Raw genomic sequence first — 12010 nt, 5'->3', positions numbered from 1 at the left:
GGAGGGAGTGCGTCCAGGAGATGGGGCGGCCCTGGCTGTCTGACGGCGCCTCCAGAGTGGCCAGCCTCCCCAGGACAAGCCCTGGACTCTTCTGGACGGTGCGTGGCTTGGGCTCTGTTTGCTTTTTAATGAGCTGCGTCAGCACATTCTCTCCCACATCCACTCCCACTCCAGGGTGAACACGGGGTTCAGGCGTTTTGTTTTCTGCATGTTCCCGTGGTAGAGCAGTGGGAGAATTTTTGTCCTGTTTTATAATTAGAAAATAAAAGGAAATTCTCCAAACATGTAAACGTCCAGAAATCACTGACAAAAAAGTAAATGTGTCTTGTGAAACATCTCCCATAGAAGAGGGTGTTTACCTGCAGGTTCTATGCCTGTTCCGAAAAGTGTGGGCACAGAGAGGAAGTGAATTCAGTGAAATTACATCTTTACCCTACCCTCAACACACAGCCTCAAAACCTTAGGCAGTGTCTTAGGAAACAGAATAAAATGAGGAAAAAAATACAGAAATTCAGTTGTGGGAACTTAAAAGGTTACACCCACTGAATGCTTTATGCTCAGCAGTGAACCCCTAACTCCAAAACCAAACACACCTCCTGCTACTTAATGCAGAATCCAAGAAAAGCATTTATAAAGCAGAAATTATAGATTCTGCCAGTATCTGTAACCAAATTTGCAACCAACTTATTTTGAAGAACACCCCTTAATTACTTTTTCTGGCAACTCACTTAAGTGACATCACAAGCAAATACCCTTACCTCCCTACCCTACCCCCAATCATGCAGTTTCTGATAACCAAAAAAGTTTTAAAATGTATCTTCCTCATTCTAGGAACCCAAAAGAATGCCAGAATGCCAAGAACAGTTAACAGACACATGCAAATGACCCATATTTATGTTTATTTTAAAAGTAAATAGTTGCTGAGAGTCCTCTAATTATGCTGGCAATCTTTTGGTATACTTAAGTCATCAAGCCTCCCCTGGCACTGTGGGAGGCCCCTTACCCCAGGGGCAGAGAGCCACTGAGATTCCATTAGGGCCCCTCCTCTGGTCGTGGTCTGGGGCCTGAAGGGTACAGGCCCATCTCATAGATGATAAGAACACAGGGGTCGATAGTACTGGGAGGTTTTATTTTGTGGGTAAGTGGTGACAAGTGAGTATCTGTACTTCCTGTTTATTCTGCTGAAAATAGAGACACTCCCAGTGCCTTTGCTCGTCTCCTCCTGCATTCCCTCCGCCTTGGGCCAGTCTCCCGCTGTTCTCACAGGCCCAGGGAGGACAGGAGTGTGTGTGTGTGTGGGGGGGGGTGGGGGGCAGGGCGGGGGGGGGGGAGGTGGGGGGGGCGGGGGGGGGGGAGGTGGGGGGGGCGGGGGGGGGAGGCGGGGGGGTGGGGGGAGGCGAGGGTGGGGTGGAGTGTGCCGGGAGGGAGCAGATTTTGACCAGATTTGGATTCCTCCACTGTGAGTACTTAATTCTGGGGACTGCTGTTCTTCTTAAGTGGGCAAAGCATTAAAGTGAAAGGTACAGTGACACCTCTTACCCTTCCAAGGGGAAAACCTGCACAGCTTGTAACAGTAGACAGCCCTGGGCGGAGGAGGGATAGTGGAGTATGTGCAGAAGGACAGGAAGCTGCAGATGTGAAGGCTATGGGCGTGGGTTTGATCCCTGGTCAGTGAGCTAGATCCCAGGGGCCACAAATAAGAGTTCCCACGCTGCAACTAAATGTCCCGCATGTTACAACTGAGATGCGGCACAGACAAAGGTACATTTATATCTTAGAAAAGACACATGCCACTGAGTAAAAGACAACCCTCAGAACAGGAAGACATATTTGCAAATAATGTGTCTGAATGAGGGATTAATATCCAGATAGAGAACCAAAACTCCACAACCGGAAACAAACCACCCAGTGCAAAATGAGCAAAAGACTTGAATAGATATCTCTCCAAAGAAGGCATATGAATGATGATTAAGCAAGTGAAAAGATGCTCAACATCACTAATAATGGGAAACACTAATCAAAACTACAGTGAGCTACCAGCTCATATCCATCAGGATGGCTATTACCCCCAAACCAGAAAACAGGTGTTGGTGTGCGTGTGGAGAAACCGGAACCCCTACCCCCTGTTGGTGGGAATGTAAAATGGAACAGCCACTGTGAAAAACAGTATGGGGCTTCCTCAAAAAAATAAAAAATACAGTTACCATTCCACTTCTAGGTTCATACTTGGGAATTGAAAGCAGGGTCTCGAAGAGCTTTTTGTCTCTCATGTTCACAGCAGCATTATTCACAATAGCTTAACGTGGAAGAAACCCACGTGTTCATCAATGGATGAGTGGAAAAGCAAAATGTGGTAGCCATAGAATGTACTATTATTCAGCCTTAAAGGAACAGTAAATTGTGACATAGGTTACAGCATGGATGAAGCTTGGAGGACATTTTGCTCAGTCACTGAAATAAGCCAGTACAAAAGGACAAATACTGTCTAATATCACTTATATGAGGTACTCAGAGTTGTCAAAATCATAGAGGCAAAAAGTGGTGGTTGCCAGGTTTGAGGGAGGGGAGATGGGGAGTCAGTGTTTAACAGGTAGAGTGATTCAGTTTTATGAGAAGAAGTTACCGGGGCGGATGATGGTGGGTGCTGCACGACAGCAGGAGCATATTTAATTAGCCAGTGAGCTGAACACTTACATGGTCCCAACACGAAACTATTCTTTTTATAATTGTGTTTGTTTATCTGGCTGTGCTGAGTCTCCATGGCTGTGCTGGCTTTTCTCTAGTTATGGAGATGGAGGGCTACTCGCTCGTTGTGGTGCACAGACTTCTCATCATGGTGGCTTCTCTGGTCGTGGCCCCCAGGTTCTAGGCACAGGCTCTGTAGTTACGGCACCTGGACTTGGGGACTCTGTGGCATGTGGGATCTTCCCGGATCCGGGATCCAACCTGTGTCTCCTGCATTGGCAGGTGGATTCTTTACCACTGAGTCAACAGGGAAGCCCCTACACTGCTAAATTTTATATGTATTTGAATACATTAAAAAACAAAAAGAAAAATGTGGAAAATGTGGCACTAAATAGACCGTGGAAAGCACACAGTTCACAGTGTGAGCTGAAACAGGCAGGCAGAGCAGCGCCTACTCTGCCTCGGTGGGAACGTGCGTTGGCAACCTGTGCGCGTCTGCAGACAGCCGTGAAAGTGCTGCTACAGATAAACTGGTCACAAACAGAACCCGGTGGATCGTGCGTGGAGCCGTACAACACAGGCCGGTTTCATCCACGAGGCCTTGCTTCCCAGCTGTACTGCAGGCTGGACCCCAGCGCTTCACTCCTTCTTATGGCTGAATAAAACCTTGGTGGGCAGATACACCGCATTTCGTTTATCTGTTCATCCACCATCAATTTACAGAAATTTATGAAGTAGATGACAGAGCGGGTGTGGTTACCGTAAAATCACAGAAATAGCATTTCTGTGACCCAAAGCTCAGAGCCCATGCTGTGGGAAAGGACGTGGGGTTGGAGAGTTCCCTCCAGGACTCTCAGGCCCGTCCATTCCCAGGAAGGACAGCCCCGTCACAGGGCTGGTGGGCCTTTCCTGAGCACGGCGGGCATCAGGGTGGTGCTTCCCGCCTGCCGTCCGGAGAAGCGCAGCTGCCCCTGCCTCTCCCGGCAACAGCGATAGTATCGAGGGGCCAGGCTTCCTACACAGCGGGAACATTCTTCTCTTGAAGCCTGACAACAACCCGAGGTGGGCTCCCCCATAGAACCGGTGAGAACGGTAGGCTCAGGGGCCACCAGGCCATGATAGACTAGTGCTGGGGGGAGGGGGGAGCAGGGGGGAGAGCCCCCTGCAGTCAGGGTCCCTGGGAGAGTGCTGGGGGGCCGGGGTGAGCGCCCCCTGCAGTCAGGGGCCCTGAGAGAGTGCTGGGGGGCAGGGCAGGGGTGAGCACCCCCTGCAGTCAGGGTCCCTGAGAGAGTGCTGGGGGGGGGGGCGGGGGTGAGCACCCCTGATATCAGGGTTTCTGAGAGAGTGCTGGGGGGCCGGGGTGAGCGCCCCCTGCAGTCAGGGTCCCTGAGAGAGTGCTGGGGGGGGGGGGGCGGGGGTGAGCACCCTCTGATATCAGGGTCCCTGAGAAAGTGCTGGGGGGTCGGGGGTGAGCACCCCTGATATCAGGGTCTCTGAGAGAGTGCTGGGGGGGGGGCGGGGGTGAGCACCCCTTGCAGTCAGGGTTCCTGAGAGAGTGCTGGGGGGCGGGGGTGAGCGCCCCCTGCTGTCAGGGTCCCTGAGAGAGTGCTGGGGAGGGGGGCGGGGGTGAGCACCCCTGATATCAGGGTCTCTGAGAGAGTGCTTGGGGGGCGGGAGTGAGCGCCCCTGCAGTCAGGGTTCCTGAGAGAGTGCTGGGGGGCGGGGGTGAGCACCCCTGATATCAGGGTTTCTGAGAGAGTGCTAGGGGCGGGGGCGGGGGTGAGCACCCCTGATATCAGGGTCTCTGAGAGAGTGCTTGGGGGGCGGGAGTGAGCGCCCCTGCAGTCAGGGTTCCTGAGAGTGCTGGGGGTGGGGCGGGAGTGAGCACCCCCTGAAGTCAGGGTCCCTGAGAGAGTGCTGGGGGTCGGGGGTGAGCGCCCCCTGCGGTCACGGAACAGAAAGGCAGCGGCTGGAGGCGAAGCCCCAGCGCTGGAAATGCTTACAAAAAGGTTAGAGCCCTGAGGCAGCTGGTTAATCTTCGGGCCACTTCTGTGAGGCCAGGGAAAAAGCAAAAAGTACAAAGGACAGGACGCGGGGCCTGAGGCCGCACGCCTGAGCAGCAGAGCCATGTGTGCGGCCCCGCGGGCAGCGTCCCGCCTCCCCTGGTCTGCCTAAGGCACAGGTGTGTCACGAGGGCGCCAGTGGTGCCTCCCACCCCACTGCACGTGCCAGCGGCACAGAGACCCGTTTCTCACACACGCGCACGGCTTCACACCCACGCCTCACTTTCTGTACCTCGGGAGGTGACGCCACAACCTGGGATGGCCGGCAGAGCTGTGGACGTGGGATCTGGACAACACACCAGCCCTGGGAGCAACTGATGACACAACACGGAGAAGCCAGAATAAAGAGACGAGAGGATGGCGGGGATGCAGGCTAGTGGAGATCAGGCCTGGCTGAGAGGGTTGAAGGAGAACAGGCACCCAGACGTGAGGGGCAGTTGGTGCAGGTGTAGCCACACAGGAGGGGCCGTGGAGGGCCCGAAGCCCCGGCGACTGCACCGGAGCGCCCGCGCCCGCCCCACCCCAGTCACCGTGAGGAAGTGGCAGCTGTGTTGACTTTTCGGGACCAGCAGCAGGACACACTGGCTCAGCCAGGGCCGCAGATGCAGCGCTTCTGATCTGGTGCCAGAGAACCAGATCGAGGTGAGGTCAGCGGCCCCCCTGCGGGCCCTCCTCCACGTCCCCTCCAACACCGCACACAGGAGGCCCTGGCCGATGCTCAGCGCGCTCTGCATGTGTGGCCCCCTCGCCACAGGACAACTGGTGGCGAGCGATGTAAGAACACCGTCAGTCAAGCAGGGACTCAAGTGGAGGAGAGAGAACCAGGTCCCCGGCCCCATGCCAGCAGCTCTGGGCTCGGCGTCTGGGCCTTCCGCCCGCACACTGCTGCTGCTTCCGGTGGGAAGAGCCCACAGCCCCAGGGACTAAGGCCAGTCTCCCTCCTCCCCAGACGGCAGAGTCCGCAGCAGAGAACACTGTGAGAGGTGCCCCCGCCCACCACACTGCTCCCCCAGGGCGGCGCAGAGGCCCCTCAGGGAAGGAGGGACAGTCACCCCACGGGAATTGGAAAGAGCCCTTTCCCCACGCCAGGCCTCCGCTGCTAGTGTCCTTCTCTCCAGGACGGTATTTAGAATTGTTAAGGTTCTCCCAAGTCCAGAGACAAGAAAACAAGTCTAATGTGCAGCTTTGAGGAGTAAATCCACCGGAATGCCCCCACCTCAGTCATTAACCTGTGTTAGCGATTTATTTTCACATAAAGTTATACTGCTGTTACAGGCCTTCAGAGCTAAAAACCAACCAAAGTTATAATCTAAAGTTTACATTTTTTCCCAACCCTAAAAAGACAGTGGAAAACATATACTAACAACCTTTACTTTAATTCTTGGGTTACTGGCTAATGACTCCGGTTAAAATACTGAAAATATCAATGTCATTTTCTCTCAGTATTTAAAAATCATGAGTCAACACAATTTCAGGTGGAAAATGCAGTTTAAATATTATTAAGAATGTTTTCTAAGAAATTAATGTTGACCAAACAGATCTTAATTTCTTTAGTCTCTCATCAAAGGCTAGAAAACAGAGTAAGTGGGATGGGTGGAGGGGATATATATATATAATTTGTGTTGTTTTACGGCAGGAACCACACAGCATTGTAAAGCAATTTTCCTCCAATTAAAAAATAAATAAAAAAAAAGAAATCAGAATAACATGGTTCTGAAATGACAGACGAAACTGGAAGGTGTATTTATTTTTTAAATGAGCGCCAAGCAGGAGCATGGGCTCAGTCTCTTGAGTACCTCGTTTCTGGATGAAAACCCGGAGCAGGGGGTTTGCGCTGGAGACGGCCTTGCAGAAGTTGTCATCGTTGTTGATGGGCAGCAGGTCGCCATGCACGTCTGCATAGCCAATGGTCACCTCGGTGTTGGCGATGTGGTGGGTGTGCACGACGAGCTTGTAGAAGTCTTCGAACCTCCCAGGCTTCTGGCGGTCCAGAGAGAACCTTCGGAACTCGGCTCCAAACTAGGAGGAAACAGATAGTGGGCGTGTGAACAGCAGGGACCGGCATCGGAGAAGAGGCGTCATGACCGGGCCTCCCGGAGGCCTGGACATGGCTGCATCAGCACCCCAGTCCTCGTGGAGCTTCGAGAGAAGGGAGACGGCAGTGTGGGGGAACAGTTCATGCGCATGGACCCCTGTCCTGCGGACCCCAGGAGAGGTGCGCAGCTCAGGCTGTAGGGTGGGGGCCCCTCCCTCACTGGGGACCCTGGAGCATCCCCAGGCTGGGCCACACTGTCTGCACAGCCCCCGACAGCCATCAGACACTCAGAGGCGTGAGTGAAGCAAAGGCCAGCTGCAACTTCTGAACTCTCCCCTAAGGGGAATGGGAAGTCCTGGGCAGTTTTAATATTAAGGAAGGAAATGACTGGATATGATTTGCATTTTAAAAACACCAAATGGCTGCACTTCAAAAGGATCAGAAGTGGCAGCAAAACTGAAAGAAGAAAAGAACCTGGTGAAAACCAAGCTTCACAAACCTCTGGGAGGCAGGAGCATGGGTTCTGGCTAAAAAGACAGAGCAGGTCCCTTTAAAAAAGATGCAGCTCGGCCCTGCTCTGGGAAACAGCCGGGCCCACCTCTTTCCTGTCAGCCCCTGGCTCTGGCTCAAATGCCCACAGCGTTGCCTGCAGACCTCCAGGCCACCTGCTAGGCGTACCCTAGGTCACCTCCCGCAGGCTGACCTGTCCAGCGATCTAAGGACACCGCCTGTTTGTTTGGCCTGAGGCCGCTGGATTAGGACACGCTGTTGTTCCTCACTTGGCAAAAGGGAACTTTATTCATCAGGCAGGACAGACTTTGTGCTCTTCTATATAACTGAAAACTAATTACATTGGTTCCAAAAAACACAAAAATGAAATGTCTAATGTTTACATAAAACTAACAGTTACATCACCTAGACATGTCAACTACAAGGGCAATGCAACTCAAACCATGCAGGTGTGAGTGGCTCTAAAATTTGGGGAGGCATCAGTCATGGAGGACCTCCGAGTTCTGGAACTGGCTAATTTGGAATGCAGCCCAAGAATGTGCATTTTTCACAAGTTCCCAGGAGAAGCTGATGCTGCTGGTCTGGGAATCACGCAGATAAAACCACTGACTTAAAGGGAATATCACCAGACCTCAACTTACACAGATCTCTGAGAAACAGTCTCAGATCCCATTTCCCTTTTAAAAAGCAAAGGAAAACACTATTCTTCATTGCCCCTGGAATAAAAAACTTCAAGTTTGGGAAAAGCCACCTTCAGTGGCTAATTAAAGTAAAGCCTGCTCCACACTCTAAGGTCCAGAGGCGCGCTCTCCTCCATCCCCTTGCCCTCTCCCCGTTACTTCTCAATATTTTCTCCAAGCACGCTCACATGAGCAGGCTGCCAGGCTGCCAGGGAGCAAGGCACACCCCCTCTTACACACAGGGAGACATCCTAGGCTGGCAAAACTTTTCAAGACACGAGATCAAGCAGACAACACAAGTTTAATGTGATTTCTTTCATAATCAGTTATCCAGTCACGTCATGATGTTTATTTCAATAACAGTCACCCATCATCTTTCCTGTTTGATATTTCACATATGCTAATTTCCAGAGCAATTAGTTTTTATCAACACTTGCCTCATTTTCACTAAACTAAAACTCTGCTCCCATCAAGCAGTAACTACCATTTCCTGGCTCCCTGACCCTGCAACCACCACTGTGCTTTTGCTTTTTCTCTCTCTCTACATATGTATAGATTTCTCTCTCTCTCTCTATATATATATGTATATGCATATAATTCATTATCAGATACATGATTTGTAAACCTCTCCTCCCATTCTGTCTTTTACTCTGTGGTGCTGGGAGGGAAAGATAAACTTTTGATACAGTTGTGTAACTTACTTCCCAACCTAGGCCAGGCACAGTAATGCAAGTTTTTCTTAAAACTTTCCTTGAAATTGGTAGCTGTTTTACAGGTTGATTATGGAATAATGTAACAGACGAAGGGGTGAAGCTCAGCGGCTACCCTTTCATGAGTCCTGCTGTGGAGACACTGTCCACAGTGAGATACTGAATACGTTAGGATGTGAGTCTCCAGTGAATTTCAATTTTTGGTTCAGTATTCCATAGGGATCCCTCTCCCCTAATGCTGTGGTCTTCACATGTGACATATCCCATCAAGAATTTTGGAAAAACCTACTAGTATAAAAGGGATAATACACCTTTAAGTTGTAAATTTTTCATAATAAAAATAAATAGTTGCAAAGGATATAATTTCCAGCTGTGCTGTGCTTAGTCCTCAGTCGTGTCTGACTCGTTATGACCCCATGGACTGTAGCCCGCCATGCTTCTCTGTCCAAGGGATTCTCCAGGCAAGAATACTGGACTGAGTTGCCATGCCCTCCTCCAGGGGACCTTCGTAACCCAGGGATAGAACTCAGGTCTCCCGCATTGCAGGTGGATTCTTTACTGTTTGAGCCACGAGGGAAGCCCTAATTTCCAGCAAGCTGTAAATATTTTATTTAAAAATAAATATTTTATCATATGATCTTTTAAATATAGTCAATGAAATCTAAATGCCATAGTCATTTGATACTACCATCATGCATTTTAAAATAGAATGAACGAGCTCTTTTATAACAATCAAAAAATCCAACAAGGTTGTTTCTCTTTGATCTCTGGTTTCCATTGCACTGCCCCAGAAGAATTTAATCCTGATATATATATATATATTTTTTCCTCAGTTCATATAATTCATTGCAGTTAGCACACAGTTTAAAAATTCACCAACACACAAATAGTACAAAACTAAACAGCATTATAAATTATTCCCCCCTCAGGAAAATAAAACATACTATGATTGTCAAAGCTAGATGTCAGTCTAAGTTTTAGAACAAAGGAAGAATGTGAAACTAATAAAAGGAAAAAGCAATCACTTACAATGACCACAAAAAGAAAATCCAAAAGAAAGTCCGTTTTCTCACAGACATTGATTGTCTTCTCTAAATTAATAAAAATTATCTTAACATAAACTGTACTTTAAAAAAAAGTAGAAACTCTTCAAGTAACTAAAGATAATGCTCCAAGGCCATTTTCACAGCTTTTTTTTGTTTGTTTGCTTTAAATGCCTTTACAGCCAAAGTAACACACATTTGACCAAATATGTCCAAAGCAACACACAATGGAGTTTTCCATTCAGTATTTTAAGCACAAAAATAGGCTATGTTTACAGTAGTTAAGGCGATCAAATTTTAAACAAAAGCAATTAAAAAAAAAAGGGAAAAACAGTAAACATTTTCCATGCTACTCCCATAGACCTTATTTGTAAGTGCTAATCCTGATATTTTATCCTAATAATTTATGCTTGGTTACCCTATCACTCTCCTCTACAACAAAATTAGATAAATTGAAGTTAAACATTACCCTTGAGGCTAAGTGTCTCTTTGTGAAAATATTTCAAAGTTGTTTCTATAGGGAATAGAGTTTTAGTTTTGAAAAATGGAAAGTGTTCTGGAGTAGATGCACTACAATGTGAATGTAACTAACACTACTAAACTGTACACGGGCTTCCCTGTGGCTCAGCTGGTAAAGAATCTGCCCGCAACGCGGGAGACCTGGGTTCTATCCTTGGGTGGGGAAGATACCCTGGAGAAGGGAAAGGCTACCCACTCCAGTAGTCTTGCCTGGAGAATTCCATGGACAGAGGGGCTTGGCCAACTACAGTCCATGGGGTTGCAGAGAGTCGACGTGATTGAGTGACTTTCACTTCACTTCACTTCAAACTATATGCTACAAAGTGGCTGAGATAGTAAATTTTATGCATGTGTATTTTATCACATTTATAAATCAAGTAATGTAAAAAAACAGATTTTTACAGTAAAAAAATTTCTAGATTGAGTCTTTGCAATTATTAAATCAAATTGGAACATAGTTATAAGATTTGACAAATGATTATTAGCCTTCCAAAGTAAACATTTAAAAAGTCTTTAGTTTAATGAGAAGTATCGATTGCTAAATGTGGCCTGGCTAGCACTGATTCTTCTGGGGCTTCTTGTTGTCATGGTGTTGGTACTGAGAGGCCTTTCATGTGACAGGAGGAGACAGCAGTGAGAGCTCTGAAGGCACAAAGATGCTCAGCCTGTGAGTCTCACCAAGTCTTATGCCAGAAATATCCATAGAGCAGCCTATGATTAGAATTATTTCAAACAGTCCATTAGACGACAATTCAATTAGGACCACATTCAAGTTTGCTGAAAACAGATTTGGAAAATATGTGACTTGGAAGATTTATTGCCCAGTCATTAAAGCCATTCACTTTTTCAATTTCTGGTAATTATACCAAGGATTATATGGCAATGAATTGTGCCAGTTAATTCCTTCATTTAGAGGAAACTTGTCTGATCTGATCTAACGGGAAAGTAAAAATAGAAAATTAAAAAATAAAATGGTTTTGTCATATTGAAGTTGGACCCTTCCCTAACACCATTATAAAAAATTAACTCAAAATGGATCCATGGCCTAAATATAACACATACAACTATAAAATTCTTGGGCAAAAACATAGGGCGAAAGTTTCAGGACACCGGGTTTGGTGATGATTTCTTGATATGACATAAAATGCACAGGTAACAAAATAAAAAACACACTAGAATTCTTAAAAACTTAATTTTATTCATCAGAGGACAATATCCACAGAGTAAAAAGGCTTTGAAAAGTGGTGAGCACAGTCCTACCTTTATTTCAGCAGAATCCTAAGAAGGTCAAGTCCCTTACATAAAATGCTGCAATATTTGAATGTAACCTACACACACTCCACACGCCCATACTTTAAATCAACTCCAGTTCAGTTCAGTTCAGTCATTTAGTTGTGTCCGACTCTTTGCAACCCCATGGACTGCAGCACACCCGGCCTCCCTGACCACCACCAACTCCCGAGTTTACTCAAACTCATGTCCATTGAGTCAGTGATTCCATCCAACCATGTCATCCTCTGTTGTGCCCTTCTCCTCCCGCCTTCAATCTTTCCCAGCATCAGGGTCTTTTCAAATGAGTCAGCTCTTCGCATCAGGTGGCTAAAGTATTGAAGTTTCAGCTTCAGCATCAGTCCTTCCAATGAATATTCAGGACTGATTTCCTTGAGGATGCACTGGTTGGATCTCCTTGCAGTCCAAGGGACTCTCAAAAGTCTTCTCCAACACCACAGTTCAAAAGCATCAATTCTTTGGCACTCAGCTTTCT

General features: G+C 47.9%; 1 protein-coding gene across 1 annotated transcript in view; it reads right to left on the bottom strand.

The window, feature by feature from the left end:
- Window positions 1–12010, bottom strand: part of PARD6G (par-6 family cell polarity regulator gamma) — a 77859-nt gene that overhangs the window by 30527 nt on the left and 35322 nt on the right. The window contains exon 2 of the mRNA XM_019986949.2: window positions 6545–6767. Coding sequence (XP_019842508.1) covers window positions 6545–6767 — 223 coding nt within the window. The remainder of the gene's footprint in view (window positions 1–6544; window positions 6768–12010) is intronic.

The sequence above is a fragment of the Bos indicus genome, chromosome 24 (assembly GCF_029378745.1).
Source record: "Bos indicus isolate NIAB-ARS_2022 breed Sahiwal x Tharparkar chromosome 24, NIAB-ARS_B.indTharparkar_mat_pri_1.0, whole genome shotgun sequence".
Taxonomy (NCBI): domain Eukaryota; kingdom Metazoa; phylum Chordata; class Mammalia; order Artiodactyla; family Bovidae; genus Bos; species Bos indicus.
Note: the sequence above shows the minus strand (reverse complement) of the source record. Positions and strands in the feature narration are given on the sequence as shown.